The 16914-nt window shown below is 45.4% G+C and overlaps 1 protein-coding gene across 1 annotated transcript; it reads right to left on the bottom strand.

Moving 5' to 3' along the window:
* Positions 1–8823: 8823 nt before the first annotated feature.
* On the bottom strand, positions 8824–12062 carry Garin3 (golgi associated RAB2B interactor family member 3). The gene is made up of 2 exons (NM_001025031.1): positions 11383–12062; positions 8824–10274 (listed from the first exon to the last, which is right to left on the bottom strand). Exons 1-2 carry the CDS (start codon positions 12004–12006, stop codon positions 8934–8936), a joined length of 1965 nt encoding a protein of 654 aa, NP_001020202.2. The 5' UTR covers positions 12007–12062; the 3' UTR covers positions 8824–8933.
* Between the last annotated feature and the right edge of the window lie 4852 nt (positions 12063–16914).

Here is a 16914-nt window from a genome sequence, read left to right as displayed (position 1 = left end):
TGGGATGAGGACGTAAGTCATGCAATGGAGACTTCTGTCTTCTGTTGTATACAGATGATGTGAACATTTGTCTCCACACTGGTTTGGCTGTATTCTACAGGCTTCAATAATATTTTTATTTCAAGTCTTTGCATCTATTTCCTTTTAGGCTCTAAAAACGGAGGAGGCTATAGCCCCTGCCGTAGAACAAATCCATTCTTAAGCACCAAAAGCACAAACCGACACAAAAAGGAAACCGTGGATTTCCTTTATGATCAAGGATAGTGAGAATTGTGCCGGTGAGATTTTGGATATGAGGAAGGCTTGATCCCTGTTATCTTTCTGTTGTTGATCTCTGGCTTCATTCCATTGCAGCCAGATAATACACAGCATCATTTCAACTCTATTAGGTTTTCCAGCATATTTCTAATCTGAATGTCTTATCCATGCTTTGTAACGGCTTCAAAATAAAGCGTCTCGGCCGATGGTGAGTGGAGTGTCCTGGAAACACTACCTGGATCCTTGTGGTAGAGAGCATCTTTGATGTATTCTGTAGACATGCCGGGCTTCGTCTAGTGGTCACCATGCCGTTGAGGAATGTAGAACTACAAATGGAAATCCAACTGCAACTGGAAACTTGTTTCTTTCAGTTTGATTTTCACTTCCCATATTTTATGGCTTTCTGTTTGATGGATACAACGGTAAGATTGTTGTTTTCTTGGTCCCTTTAATGTCCCTCTGCCTTTCCCTCCCTCCCACAGGGCTCACCCTACATAGCCCAATTTGTAGTTGGTTTGTGGCTTCCCTTACAGGGATCTCAAAGTTTTACACTTCCTGTCACCTGCTTCTTTCTCCCCCTTCCCCCAGCATCTCTCTCACTAGTCTCGCTCTGTAGTCTCGCCCCATGACGGTTTGCCTTCACCACCTTGCCTGGACAGTGTTTTTAGCTTTAGGCATCCACTCCATGGCCGGATATGGTGCAACATGCTTAAAATCTCCACTTTTAAGAGGCTTAGATGAGAGGTCCATGATTTCCCAGCTACTCTAAACTACATAACAAATTACAGACCGGGTGGTCTACACAGTAAGAACTGTAACTACGAAACCACACACGCAAAAAAAGTAAAGACACCAGCATCACAACCTGCGAGTGGTCTGACGACTCTTGGCAAAAAGACCCTGTTATCGTTGCATTTCTGTGAGTCTGTACCTTAAGTCTGGAACACTGGTTGGTAATCAGCTGCCTGTTCCTTCACTGCCCTGGCAGCAGAACTGCTGCTGTGGTGATAAATATTGCTGCTGAGACTATCGGTCTTTATCTGATGAGGATTTAACTTGATAGCCCGATTGATATCTCCCTCCAGAGGAAGGGGCCTGCTGCTTTGAGGCACATAGGCATTTGTGCATGTTTCCTTTGGTGACTTATCAAGGTGGAAGGTGCTAGGAGGACACACAGCAGAGCCTGCTGCGGTGAGCAAGTCCCCCGCCTCCATTTTACCTTAGTGACGTGTGCTACTCGTGGGGCTGCTTGGCATCCCTTCATACTGGATACAGTAGAGTCATGTTTAACAAAACAAAGAAAAGCCCCACCAAGAAGGCAAGAGTGTCAAAAGCAGACCAGAAGGAGAAAAGGTGAACTAGAGAAACCGAACTGTTTGTAGCTGAGACTGTTTAACCTCTGTAGATCTGAACTATGGACTGAAGACTTGGGAAAGTCTTCTTATCTTCTTTCCTTTGTATGCCCATCTCCCTTACTCCCAAAGACTTCTCCAAAGCCCTGCTCAGACCTTTAAACTACACCTCTCTCATCCTATCTGTACCCGTTGTTGAAGGATCAACTCCAAGGCCATCTAGGTTTCCAGTATTTCCTGATCGTCGAATGTTGAAAAATCACAAGGTTAGGTTTTTTGCAAGTACCTCCCCCATGCAGCTGCTGAAGGCTTCTTGTTACTGCAAATCCACCATTCCCCCCCAAAATACCTTGTTTCTCTCTCTCTGCAAACACATTTGTTCCTTTTTAAAATTTAGATTTATTTTGTTGCTACTTCATAGCTGTAATTTTTGCTACTGTTATGAATCATAATTAAATATCTGTGTTTTCTGATGGTCTCAGGCAGCCCCTGTGAAATGGTCCCTTGACCAGTGGGGTTGTGATCCACAGGTTCAGAACTGCTGCTTTTCTACAATTGTTTGCACCATCTGGTGCCCTTGAGGTCCGAAGAGGGTTTTGGATCTGGTGGAATTTAAGTTACGAATGGTTGTGAGCTGCTAGGTGGCTGCTATGAGTCAAACCCAGGTCCACTTCAAGAACGAGTGCTCCTAAAGCCACCTCTCCTGCCTCGACACATTGAGTCAAACCCAACTTCACCATGCAAACAATATGCGCACATGTGGGTTTTAAACTTCATATATATTATATAGTTTAAAAATTAAATAAGGCAGTTTATCCTAAAGGTTTCAAAATTTTATAGTTTCATGCATAATATAGCATACTTTTGGAATTACTTCTGTGGTATACATAATTCATATACTTAATTAGTATACATTACTATGGAGTGTTCAGTTTCCTTTACGGGGGGAACCCTGTGAACTGAGAACAGGACTTCACTCACTAGACAAGAGCTATAAACCTCTGAGCTCCACTCTCAGGCCTAGCTTGTCACTTATAAATATATTGAAATAGTTAAATATTATGACAATTCCTTTGTAATGTCACTTAAAATTTTAATTTTATATTTATGAAAGACATTTCAAAATAATGTGGTTTGTCATAAAGCTCTCTTCTACCTAATCAAAAGAGATAAACTTTTTGTTTGTTCATCTATTGTTGTTTTGTTTTCAAGACAGGGTTTCTCTGTGTAACAGAGCCCTGACTATCCTGGACTCGATAGACTTTGCCACTGCTGAAGTACCTGCACATGTGCCTCTGATACCACACACCCTCTTCTTATTCCGTAAATACCTGCACATGTGCTTCTCACACCACACACCCCTCCTCTTATTCCGTAAATACCTGCACATGTGCCTCTCACACCACACACCCCTCCTCTTATTCCGTAAATCATTTCTATCCTGAATTTTGTGTTTATCATTTCTTTGTTTCTATATAGGCTTCCAGCAGATGTGCTCTCTATGCATTATAGACTCTTACTTTTTTATTTTAAAATTTATTTTATGTATATGGGTATTTTGCATGCATGTATATCTGTATCACGTGCATGTCTGGTGCCTGCACAGGTCAGAAGAGGGCATCCAGATCCTGGGACTGGGGTTATAGATGGTTATGAAGGGCCATATGGGTGCTTGGAATTGAACCTGAGACTACAGGAAGAGCAGCCGGTGCTCTGAATAGCTGGGCTATCTCTCTAGTCTCTGCTCTACAAGTGGAATGGCATTCGATCAGCCTGTCTGGATTTTATTAGTGCGTGTTATATAAAATTCATTCATGGGAGCATGAGTAGCTGCTGTTTGTTTTCACTGCCGAATAATAGGGCCCCGCAGTCATATACCACAGTTTATGGATTTTCCTGTTTGATGAATATTTGGTCTGTGTCCAGGGTCTTATTACAGATTGTTTTTCTATAAACATTTTCTCTGGCTGGCTCCTGATAAGTGTTTCTCAGAGTTTCTCCAGGGTAGGTGTATATCAGAGGAAGGGGAATTGTTAGCATTTCCTAGACCAGGGGACAACAAACTTTTCCCTAAAGGGCAAGGTAGTAAATATTTAAACCAGGTAGGCTCAGAATATACAGCGACTCAAATCTCCCATATTAACATGAAAACAGCCACGGACAGCACTGGCTACAGCTGTGTCCAATATTCAGGGCAAGGGAGATGACTCAGGAAAGGGCTTGCAGCACAAGCGTGAGGACCTGAGTTCGGATCCTCAGCAAACACATTAAAAGCCAGGTGCTGACACAGGGAAATCCCTCAAGTTCACTGGCCAGCTAGTCTAGCTAAAAGGGTGAGCTTCAGTTTCAGTGAGACACACTGTCTCAAAAATAAGGTGGAGGAAGAATGAGGAAGACACCCGACCTCAACGTTTGGCCTACAAGCACGCACATGCACACACATCTGTGGGTACTTCTGAAACACATGTACATTCAAACTCGGTTCACCTTAATTGAAAATCCAAGTGCTCTGTATTAGATCTCAAACTCAGGACAAATGGCTAACTGGGTACCTATTTAACATACCGAAGCTGACCTGGCCACCAGGTTCTCCCTGCATCCCTTAGTCCCTTCCCGTTAAAGGATATAGTGACATACCCTGTCCCCTATCCTAATATTCTCCAGCCCAGGACCTGAGGTGCCACCCCCCAGCTGCTCTCCACATGTAATTCAGCCATTTTGGTTCCCTGGCACCCCCTTTTCCCCTGCCCTTTACCTTCCTGGCCTGCTGGAAGGTCTGCTGGTTTCCTGGCTCTCAGCCCTTCCCTCTCCTCACACAACTGGGCTCCAGGTCATGTTCACTCTGGACTCTCAGATGTCTGTGCCCCTGACTATGTTCTCCCTCACATCTACAGTAAACCTTCTCCTCTCCCATACCTGAGAGCAATCATGTCCTTCTTTTTCTCGTTCTTATCTTTTCATTCAATCTTCAAGACTTGGTCATCTTGAACATGGCCCTCCAATCCTAATCTAGATGAAGCCTCCTTAACTCTTCTTTCTGCCTTTTGACCAAGAAATTCTTACGAGACTCCAATTATATAGATGTTTAAAATAGGTATACATGTAAAATTGTTGCTAAAAATGATTCAATTGGTTGTGGGTAGGTATGGTGTATTAATGGAGAAATCTCTCTCAAAGGCACATGTATTTGAACATCCGGCCTCTAGTTGGTATTACTGTTTGGGAAGGCCATGGAACCTTCCAGAGGTGGATACTTGCTAGAGAGAACATCATCACTAGGAGTGGCTTTTGAGATTTTATAATCTTGCCTCACTTCCTGTTCTCCCTCTCTTTGCTTCCTGTTGTGGTCGAAAGACATGACCCGCCAGCTTCCTGTTCCCACTTCTGCTCATAAGGCCTGCATCTGTCTGTGCCTTCCCTGCCTCCAGAGACTCCCTCTGGAAGGGTAAGCCACAATAAACTCTGTCTTCTCTAAGGTGATTCTAGTCCTGTGATGACAGCAGCAAAAGAGTAACTAATACAGGGCGGCAACCTGAACCAAGGGAGTATGCAGACCCCTGTGGGAGTCTGAGAGTTAGTAAGTTAATTTCAGAATATAACTTTAAAAGGTATTAATGGAACTGCCCTGCGTTGGTGGACAATTTGCTTCTAGAAGACAAAGGGTTTTGGATGTAAAACACAGCACAAGCCATAGGAATATGTCCCTTCAGGTATTTGGACAAGGAAGTCCCAGCAGTCTCACACAGACTATTTTCATCTGCCTCATTTGTCTTTCGTGACTGTGGGGTGAGGCCCTCCTGCTGAAGACTCGATACTGTGACTAGGGACATAAAGAAACCATTCTCAAACTGACTGAGAAGCTTCCTCTGTGCTGGCTGGCTAGCTAGCAGTATGGCAGCAGAAGGTTCTATACAGGCTGCCGGGAGGGAAGACACGACAATGGCCTCGCCTAGCACTGGACCCTGTATGCCCCTCACTCATCAGGCAAGAGTGGCCAATGCTGCGATAGTCACACATTTGTTACAGGGCGACTGATTGATTTCCGGTTGGCTCTGAGGCCTGATCCTCGGGAGAGATGTGACCGTTTGAGTGAGAATGGTCTCCATAAATAGGCTCGTATGTTAGAACACTTGGCTACATGGTCATGCTGCCAAATAGCCTTCTAGCCATGAATGTTTATGTTCATACCCATAGACCCGGGCTATGGCCAGAGAAGCTTCCTTATGCCATGGGCAATAGTCAATGGAGAGATGTTTGGAATAAAAGACTGCATGCTCAGCCCCATACGGGGCATACATGCTCTGTACCTCATTGCAAATGCTCAGGGAACACTGTACCAACAGGAGGGTGAGGAGGAGCCCTGTGGAGGGCTGTCTTCTAGGCGTGGCATGGTTATTACATTTGTAAACCCGCAGCAGCTGTGGTTCCCTGCACATGGTGAAGCCACACACACTTAAGGCATAGGTGGGGTAAATGATCTCCAGGCCCCACTCCTTGTTGAGAGGCTAATGGCAGTTGATAGCTGCTTGGAGAAGGGGAATTCTTACTTCCAGAGGATTATACATTGGTTACAGAATGACTGAGTTTTTGTAGACTTCGAAGCATGTTCCACAGGAGGGACGTGGTGGTTTGAATAAGAATGGCTCCCGTGGGCTCATATGTTTGAATACTTGGTCCCAAACTGGTAGAGCTCTTTGGGAAGGATTTGGAAGTGTGGCCTTGTTGGAGAAGCTGTGTCACGGGGTAGGAGCATTCCACGTAACAGTGGATGGCCCTACACCCTTGCAGATGTGGGCAGCACTAACTAAACTTTAGATTTTTTTTTTTAAATAAAGCTGAGAAGGTGACCTGCTGGGAAAGGTATGGGGGGAGTTGGAGGAGAAAATAGGTAATAGATGTCATATTTCATTATGTACAAGTAGGAAATCCTCAAGAGAAAAGAAAAATGAAAACATTATTTTAAAAAAAGTTCTTTGGAGCCTCCACCCAGTGCCACAAAGCCGGGGGAGCAGAGTAAACCTGAGACAACCCTCCATCCAGTGCCATGTGGCCCAGGCAAGCAGAGCACGGCCGAGACAACCCTCATCAGGTACCACGTGGCACAGGCAGGACTTAGCACTCCTGAGATGACCCCAGACACCCAGAGGCCCGGGGCACCTCTAAGATGAGCAAGTAAATGCGGAGGGAATATGAAAGAGAGAGAGAAGCAGAAAGTGTCTAGTCCTCAGCTGAAGATCTCTTCTCACCAAAGGCCAAGGGGATATCCCTGGTCTGCCTGGTGTCTGGGGCTGTGTTGATGTCTGAGGGCTCTGCAGAACTGGCTCCACCCCTCACTGGTCACATGGCAGCCTGGGTCACTGGAGTGATGCCCCTCTTCACCCCATCCCTTGCCACCCCTGAAGCAGGCTGGAGAGCTGGCCCCACCCCTCACCAGCCTTAGTACCTTGGAGAGTGCACTCTGCACCTCAACTGGCAGCACAGCCCTGCTGGCAAAGGCAGAGCAGGAGAACTGGCCTGTCAGATAGCTGGGGCAGTGTTGGGGAGCTCACCCTGGTAGTGTGGGTATGAGAGAGCTGATAGGTTGACCAGCTTAGCTACCACCCAGGCCCAGATCAGGGGCTCTGAGTTGGCCCACCCCAATGTCTACCCCATGGATGAACTGCTGGGGAGCATGAAGGGGCCAGGCCTATAGATCCAGGCTGCAGAATCTCTATCACACAGGGCAACAACAGGATATCTGAGAGAAGTCCTGGTGAGGATCCAGTGTTGATCTCACAGATGCCAGAGGCCTCGAACCAGACGGATGACTCCTTGCAATGAACATTTGCAAGTCAAGATGTGTGAACAAAAGGGTACAGTGTGTGACACACTGACACACTGCAGCTTCCACAATGAGATTTTGGGGGGGGGGATTTGGTTGGGGTTTTTGTTTTTTTTTTTTTTGTTTTTTGTTTTGACGAGAAGGGTGCAAGGGTGGAGGGTAGAATGGAGAGATAAGTAGGATTGGGGTGCATGATGTGAAATTCACAAGGAATAGAGAAAAACTCCTTTGGAATACATTGTATCGTTTATTAGGGAATAAAGCAAATTTGCATATGAATGAGATGCATGTTATTTTTTCATAGAAATTAAATATTGGGTCTAGAGAGATGGCTCAGTGATTAAGCGTGTCCTGCTTATGCAGAAGACCTATGTTTAGACACTTCAGCTCCATGAGGATCTGGCCTCTAGTCCCTAGGATACCTGCACATACACACACACACACACACACACACACACACACACACACTCTTTAAAATAATGAAAACAAATACCTAAAAAGTCAAATCACAACTGAACATTTGATACTTCAAGATAGAACATCTTCAACATTTTTCAGACTTGACCTATGCTTTAATAATTATCATTGCTCAGATTACCACTTGGCATAAATACATACTACAAAATGACATAAACAAGTTCAGGGCTTTTTTCAGAAATTATGAGGAACTGATCCCCGATCTCAAGCCAACATGCATTTATCAGTATTTTATAAAACCATCAGCAACTCGAATAGCACTTTTCCAAGTCAAGCACATTCACACAGTCCAGTTCCTTTCTGAGAGCAGAGAACTGTTGTAAGAGCACTGCAGCCCCTAGCTTGCAGTAGCCTTTACTGAGTGGTATTTCGTACACCTTTCATTGGTGAATGCTGTGAGAGCGTGTCCAGTGAGAAGTGTGTTCAGAGTCAAAGCTGCCCTGCAAGGTTATCTCAGGTTCATTCATTTCGATTTCAAATTCCTCGCTTTTACAAATTCAGAAAGCTTTAACTGTTGCCACATTTTTGTTCTTTGTCTGTCTGCCATTCTGCATTTAGGATTTGCAGCTACAGTTTAAGAAGTGTTGATTTAGATCATAGACTTCCCTATGCTAATTGCATGATAAGGCCACAGCATCTTCTTGCTCTGTGTCCCCTCAACACGGACAAGACTCACTGACCCCATTCATGAGTGACCATTTGGGAAGGAAGGGAGAATGGGTACCCAGTTCCCGCTGTGACTCATGCCCTACCCTTAGGAACCAAAGACAGAAGGGGCTAAAACCTGCTCTTACTTCAGCATTGGCTTGCCAGGACCTGTACTGGGAGGACTTACTTCACTGGAGCACTCATTGTCACAGAAGCTACTGTGAAGTCACTGTCAGGGTGTGACAATGCAAACAGAGGACAGAATTCTTTTGGAGTTATGTAACTTTTATTATTGAAACTGCCATCATGGAAGCTGGAATGCGCTGGTGCTCCTCTGAGCCCTGGTCTCTGTTGCTGCTTCCTGCTGTGGGTCGTCTTTAAATGGGTTTGGTTTCAAGGATGATCTTCTCCATTGACTCAGAGGCCATAGTATCACTGAACTCTAAGTCCTTGCTTTTCTCCACCGTTGTCTCTATGTCTTGCTTCTCCACCAACTTCGTCACAATATCTACCCCTCCTCTTTCACCTGAGGTGTTCTCTGTTTTTAAAGTAGGCCTTACTAGGAAGGCCCTGAAAAAAGATCTGATCTTAGTGGCTCTCTTACTCACAAACCCCCCACTAGCTGCTGGTCGGTTCTTCCTGGATTTGTGACCAGTCCTGGACTCACTTCTGTAAGAGGAGCTGTGTCTCTGGTCCCTTAAGCTGCCACGCCCTTTCTCCTTTTTGTCTTCTCTTGTTTTCCCGTGGCCAGATACAGACCGGTAGGAAGATGTTTTCCGGCCCTTATCCTTGCTTGAACTATGGCGACTTGCTCCGGTCCTTTGGTGGTGAGAACTTTTCCTGCTACCCTTTCTGTCCGATTCTCGTCTCTCTCTCTTTTCCTTCTGTGTTTCAGAGCTAGTGTGAGACACCTTCTGGCTCCCATCCCTTTCACACATGTAGCCTTCACTCTGCAAGGTTGACACTAGGGGAGCTTCAGGTTTATCCTCAGCAGGCCCCTTGGTTGTTATGCTGCCTGCAAATGCCACATTCAGGCCAGTGTCTGGGGAGCCATAAGCATCACCCTCTGCAGAAGGGGACTCCGAAGTAAAACTGGCAGCTCCTGCCAAGACCACGTCCACACTTTCTGTGGTTATGTTTGCAACAACTGCCATGGCCTTGCTGGACTCACTTCTTTCTTGATCTTTCGAGGCCGTTCCCGTCAAACCTGTGGCTACCTGGCCCGAACCTGGAGACTTGCTTGTTGTTGCTGCTATGCTTATAACACCTGAGACTGGGCTTGTAGGTGTCCCTGCTCTTGCCAAGCCTGCCAGGGGGGTCATTACTGCTGCAGCTGTGTTGCCACCTGCCGCCCTTGCTGATCCTGTTGCCCCTGCCGCCCTTGCTGACCCTGTTGCCCCTGCCGCCCTTGCTGACCCTGTTGCCCCTGCTGCCCTTGCTGACCCTGCTCCTCCTGCTGCCCTTGCTGACCCTGCTGCTCCTGTTGCCCCTGCTGCTCCTGTTGCCCCTGCTGCCCCTGCTGTCCCTGCTGTCCCTGCAGCCCCTGTCCCCGCTGCTGCCCCTGCCGCCCTTGCTTTGGCAAGTCCTGTAGTAAGAATGGCTGCAATATTCGGTTGTGTTCTCTCTCCTCCTGCAAATGCAGCAGAAGTGGCTTCTGACACATCTTGGGATGTTTGAAACTTAGAATCTCGATCCCCTTCTCCATGGATTTCTGAGACCTGTGCCAAAGGGGAGAAGAACCAGTAAGATAGAGGTGACAGAGAGGCCAGAGTGCTCAGCTCCTCTCCTTCTGGAGCTCAAACCCAGGGGCTTTTTATTGAAACTGTATCTGAATTCCCATGACAAGATCCCTTCCACAGCACTGCGGTCATGGCCACTTAGACTCAGGGGTGCAATTCTAGGGCAAAAGGAAGCAAAATGGGCTCTCCATGTTTGTGTCTGTCTCTGCAGGACACATTTCTACACCAATGCAATTGTTGGCTCAAGGGATACCCTGACATATTGACAGCCTTGAAACTAGTTGTCCGTGTACACACATGGGGATTGTGCTTACTGAAACACACACACACACACACACACACACACACACACACACACACACACACACACACTGGTACAGGGTAGTAGATCCTGGCTCAAGGGAAGGAAGCAAAAGGTGTTCTACACAAAAAGCTGATTCCAGAAATAGACTAGTGGCTACCAGGACCTGGGCAGGCTACTGGGGAGCAGGAACATAGAGAATATGGCTAATAGATAAGAGGAATAACTTCCTATGTTCTATGTTCTATGGATATCTATGACTGACAATCATTAATCCTATTTATCTAAATAAGAGGATTTTGAATATTCCCAGCACAAGGAAATGACAGATATCTGGGGTGATATACATAACCAGTCACCCAAATTTGATCATAACATATTAGATATCAATATCAATGTCACACTGTACCATATTAATATGTACAATTAATATATATTAATCAAAATTAAAAATTATTTTGGTCAGTGGTGGTAGTACCTGCCAGCAATCTCAATATTTGAGAGCCTAAGTCAGGAGGATGCTCAGTCCAAGGCTAGCCTCGGCTACATAGTGAATTGAGTTCCAGGCCAGGCTGGACTACATCTTGAGAATTTGCATCAACAAAAAGAGAATACATATAATGTACCCCCTTCGTTTAATATATTATATAATATATATACATAATATTCCATAACAATTGTAACACATTTCCCAGGTGGGCCTAAGAAAGCCCTAACGTCTCTGTGGGGCCTGCTCTGAGATGCTCCCCAAAGCTCCCCATCCCATTTGAGTCTTCAGAAACTTACGAGTGTGCTTTTGGTTTCAGTGCTTGTGTCTGCAGTGGGAATGGATGGGTTACTGATGCAACTGTTCACTGGTGGCCTGAGGAGATAGACAAGCTTTTCCCAGTAACAAAAGAGGTCTTCCCTTGCGTCAGAGGAGGGACACAGCTGCAGGTAAAAAGTTCGGCCAGTGGCAAGCTTCAGGCGTAACTGCTGCTTCTCGTGATCATGAATGGAGATCTTGACAAACTTCAAAGGAAGCAGCCTAGTGAGCTCTAAGGTCTTGGAAGGCTTGTAACCTCTCCCCTTGATGAACCGGGCCCGCCTGGCATGTTCTTCACAGACTTTAGCTGGTCGGGCCAGCAGCATGACGTCAGGTAGCGGAAGGACCGGGCTGGTCGATGCGATGCACACAGTCACCATTCGGACGCGGTTGTGAACGTCAATCACCTCTCCCTTTTTGCTAATCTGGATAAAGTCGCTCTCAAACATTGGTGCATACTTAAAAATATCGTACTCTCCTCCCTTGTACAGCTGCCTTTGTAGGTTTCCCATGGAGGTGTTGAACACGCCCATGGACCGGTAACTGTGAGCAGTGTAATAAGGTAGCAAGCATTCACTGCTCATGGTTCTCTTCATTCCGGGCATCTCTGCCAGCCACAAATCGTGTCCCCGAGAAAGGGAGGGAGTGAAGGCAATCGCCCATCTCCCAGCAAGGTTTCTGCCCACACCTCCTCACACCTGCACAGTTATCCTCTGCCATCCTTTGTGACCTGTCACCAGCACATACCCCTTTGTCCTGCCCTCCCAAGCAGTCAACCCCTCAAATCACACCAACAGTCTCCTCCACACCCAAGCCACACCAGCCGCTGCCAGAGTATAGGTGTGGGTGTTGCTGGGCATTTAAAAAAAAATCAGACTGTTGGAATGCTTAAGTTATAAGCCATTCCGCTTGTGTCAGCATCTAAGTCGGGTAGCCCCAGTTCCGTTGTCAGCCTTATTACAGATTTCCCAGGACTGTTTTCCTACAGATACATTTTGGCTTCACCGGAATGGCCTCCTGGGGATAGAATCCTCGTGGCGGAATGTGGTTTGCTACAGAATCCCAATCTGGCCTCAGTGTATAACAGCACGTCTGAGCAGGGTTTCTACGGCTGTTAAAGAAAGGGACCTCAGCACTTCCTGCGACATGCCAAGGCTAGAGTTTTTATCAATACAGTTGGGATCTCTACAGCTTTCTTGGTCACTTTTCCATTTGGAGAAAGTTAATTTTTCAAAGCCATAGAAGTTAGAGCAGGAAACCAAGGCTGCAGATTCTTGCTTGGGGTCAGAGTTGAGCGCTGGATTCTAAGCCAGCCTTGTCAACTGCTGTCAGAGGGTTTCTCCATGTGGGGCTGTGGACTGTCCAACTCCAGCTCTCCACACATAAAGAGGCTTGATGGTCAGCAGTGTGTGGAGTTGGGTGTTGCTAGGAACAGCAAGGACTCAGAGGTACTTGAATCACTGTAGGATTCCCCCGCATTTTGTGCCTTTGACCTCACCCCTGTGCCTGCCTCATAAACCACTGAGGTTTGGGTTCTTGGAATAGTTTTTCAGAGAAATTGTAGCAAATGTGTCTTTCTTTGCTTGGCAGAAGGTGATGAAGCTGAAATCCCCCTCCTCCAGTTAGAAAAATATTTCTGAGGTAAACCCACACCCACCCACCCCTACTCCCCACCCCACCCCTCAGACCCAGTGGAGAGACTGTAGAGATCTTGAAATAAACTCCAGCCACAGAATACGTTCTGCCCTCATGTTCACCTCAGCATGGAGTGCTCTGTAGGTTTTCAGTAAAAATGGACCTGTGTCCACCGAGGCTAACTCTCCCATGCATTTCTGCAACAAAAAATTTCAGCAAGCATTTTGTTCATTACCAATAAGGGAAGGAATGGAAAAAACAACGTTGTTTGCCACAGAAGAACTAAAATACTTTTCTAAGGATATTGACTTCTCCAAAAAGAGTGGCAAAGTGTCTTGCAAGGGGATAATGATTAGGAGTCCATAATATTAGACATTATTGACAAGAAATAAGACACTAGTTGCCCCCCACATCCTCCCAACTCATTGTCAATCGGCCCTGTCTCCATACAATGTACATTATATATTGTACTATTCATATTATAATGTATGTATTCTCCCAAGTCCATCACAGATGTATTACTGAAATGAGAGGTTTGCCCAGCATGTGTGAAACTCTGAGGTGGATCTTTTGCACTGAACATTTTTATTATTTCCTTTTTGATTGAGATGGGGTTGGCCAGATAACTCAGTAGATAAAGGCTTCTGTTGCTAAGCCTGGTGACCTGAGTTTGATCCCAGGAACCCACATGATAGAAGGAGAGAACCATCTGGCAGAAGCTGCCCTCTTGACCTCCACACATTCATCATGGTGTGTACACACACACACACACACACATACATTCTCTCTCTCTCTCTCTCTCTCTCTCTCTCTCTCTCTCTCTCCCTCCCTCTCTCTCTCTCTCTCTCTCTCTCTCTCTCTCTCTCTCTCTCACCTGAGATAAATCATGGTAATATTGTTGAGAATTTAGCTGTGAGCCAAGCATGGTCCTAATCAGTTTATATTAAGAAAAGATTTCTCTTCACAACATTCTTATAAAATGTAGGTCTGACTACCATCCTTATTGTACAGGGTGGAGGTGGGGTGGCATCAAGGCTCAGAGAAATTAGACAACTTCACTAAGGTCACAAGGGGGTGAAAGAAATGAAAGTCCCTAAACATACAATTACACTAGATTGGGCCACACTAGTGCAAAGGTAAAATGTAAATACTATGCAACACAAATGTCCCTAATTTAACGTCCTTTGTACTGAACCCTGTCTTGAGAAAGCAGTGATGAACAAAACAGATAAGTGAACTCTGTCCTGTGGAGCCTTGGAAACACTGTGAGCCAGTATGCGACACAGGGTGTCCAATGCTGATAAGAACTGTGGAGACGTAAGTAGGCCTGTGGGACAGGAATGCTACCCGGGAGAACTGAAGAAGGCACAGCAAAGACCCAGCTTTGAGTTGTCAGTGAGATTCCTGAGCATGCCAACATTAGTGCCAGCATCTGTGTACACTTCCTGGGCTTTTTCCTGCCAGCTCTTTTCCTTGTTTGATTGTTTTGTCCTATTCTGATCTGTTCCTTTTTATTTATCTTATTTTATTATTCTTTCGATGTCTATTTGTTTTCTAATGAGAGAAAGAACTGATTGGGAAGGGAGGGGAGGTAGGGAGGGACTGGGCAGAGGGAGGGGATGGGAAATCAGAATCAGAATACATTGTATGAATAAAAGCTATCTTCAATAAAAGAAAAAAGGAGGAGGACAAAGAGGAGAAGGAGGAGGAGGAAGAGGAAGAGTTGGTGACTTTTGAGGAAAGGCATAAAGAGGGTCAAGGGAAAGCCAGGCAGGAGTCAAGCTTGAGGAAGAACTTCTTGAAGGCATAGGAAGAAACCACAGCCGTGCAGCCGAACATGCTTGGCATGTTTAAGGAAACTCCAAGGAGGCTGGGGCCAGGAATGGATGAAGCCGGGGAAGTGGGGTTGGAGTTGAAGCCAAGAGGCAGCTAGTCATAGGTCTGACGAACTGACAGGAGGGATTGTCCACATCTGCTGCAGCCCCAGCTCAGATAAAGCTGGGTCAGTGTTGCCACAGAAGGCTTTCATGGTGAGCCACAGTGAAGCAGAGTTAGTGGCTTTACTAAGTCGTTAGGATGTCACATAGGAAAAGGACAGTCGACAATCCACGGCATGGGCGTAGGCTTTTCAAGATAGAGCCATGCTCGGGTGTGCACTGCAGTCATGTCTAGGGTCCTGTGGCTTTCTAAGTTTAATCCCCAAGCACATGATTACAAGGGTTAATAATTAAGCAAATCCTAATGTTGGAAGTTTTTAAATACAAGAGCTGGTACACATCTTTTACAAAAACTCTTAGGTGTGTAGGCCAATTTGCCACATTGTGTGAGTAGAGGTCAGAGAACAACTTATAGAACTGAGCTTTCTCTTTGTACCCTGCTAGGGGGACATAGTTTGTTCCACTGCACCTAGAACCTACATGAAAAGAAATAACACTTCTGGTTTACAGATGTTCAAGACCTGTACAACTACATCCTTAGATCAACAGTGATTCAAGCATAGATACAAGAAATAGCTGTATTCAGATCTTACTCTTGTTCAGAATTTCATGGCATGAGAATGAGAATCCAAATTCAAACTTAACTCCCTGATTTTTAAAGCTGTGTAGAAACGTCCTTTCGCTTTCCAGAGTTGAAAATCAAACAGATGGCCCAGCGTTGAGATACGTCTGTTGATTGCCCACCATGCTGTGCCCATCACTATGCCAAGGGTATGCAGGTTGTCAAAACACATTTCAGAAAATGCGAACCACAACTCTCAGGCAAGCATAGGAATCAGTGTAATTCACTATTCCAGATGTTTGAAGCTGGTTCAGGTGAGAATTAGAAAAAGACACTGGCATTAGAGAAAAGAATTTAGAGTGCCATTGCCAGGTTAGAAAGAAAACCAGTTGATTGTCCCCAGTGCATTGAAACTGTGAGCCTTGGGGTTGCCATTTCTGCTGAGTGGAAATTATTTGTGTCTCTTGAATGAAGGTCTACAGGTTATTAAGGAACTTCACAGAACTAAAACTCCAATCAGTAATATATAGCTTTCACGGAAGGTTGGCATGTGATGGTTGTCCAATACCATAGATACGCTATAAATAATCAAGTCATACAGTCTCACTGGTTCAATTTTTTGGCATGTGAGACATATCTTATTAATGTATTAAAATTAACAGTACCTGGTGTATGTTTTGCCTTAACTAAATAATTTATACCTGCATGTATTTAGTGTGTCTTCCCAAACCCACCCATGAGTTTGTGTGTGTATGTGTGTGTGTGTGTGTGTGTGTGTCTGTGTGTGTGGGTGTCTGCTCATGTGTCCATAGACAGTGTGTGTATGTAGGGTCTATGTGCATTTATGTAAGTAAATATGGGCACACACATGCCATTACATGCATGTGGAGGTCAGAGGAAAACCCAGCCGCCTCAGCTTACACAGCAAGCACCTTTACCCGCTGAGCCCTCTCACTGGCCACTAACGTTATTCTTAATAAATCATGTTATTCCAAGAATGACAATAGAATGTGATACGTAATTCTTAAGTAGTCAGTGCAGTACCCTGACTCTCATCCACCCTATGGGATAATATAAACTTCAGGGTGGGGGTGTTAAATAACACTTTAGTAAGATACAGTAAGTGCACGTTGCCTACGTGTTTTTAATATACTTTTTCTTCAAAGGGAATGTCATGGCACACACATGGGCTATGCTCTCTCCTCAGAGAGTCTTTAAGCTGCAGAACATTCATTAAAGACACAAGAGAAACAGGGAGGCAGATAGACAGTTGGCAGAGTCACAGTGGATGAGCAGAACAGAAGATGCATCTAACATGTATCACCTTGCTTAAAACCAACAGTAGCTTTTTGTAAGAAGGAATGCCATCAAAAACTGGT

This window comes from Rattus norvegicus, chromosome 10 (assembly GCF_036323735.1).
Source record: "Rattus norvegicus strain BN/NHsdMcwi chromosome 10, GRCr8, whole genome shotgun sequence".
Taxonomy (NCBI): domain Eukaryota; kingdom Metazoa; phylum Chordata; class Mammalia; order Rodentia; family Muridae; genus Rattus; species Rattus norvegicus.
Note: the sequence above shows the minus strand (reverse complement) of the source record. Positions and strands in the feature narration are given on the sequence as shown.

What these genes read in the sequence shown, in the direction of transcription:
- Garin3 (NM_001025031.1), bottom strand. Translation starts at nt 12,006, where the DNA reads ATGCCCGGAATGAAGAGAACCATGAGCAGTGAATGCTTGCTACCTTAT. An exon ending in CTGAAACCAAAAGCACACTC is followed by an intron (nt 10,275 to 11,382) that starts GTAAGTTTCTGA and finishes CCTTTGGCACAG; the next exon opens with GTCTCAGAAATCCATGGAGA.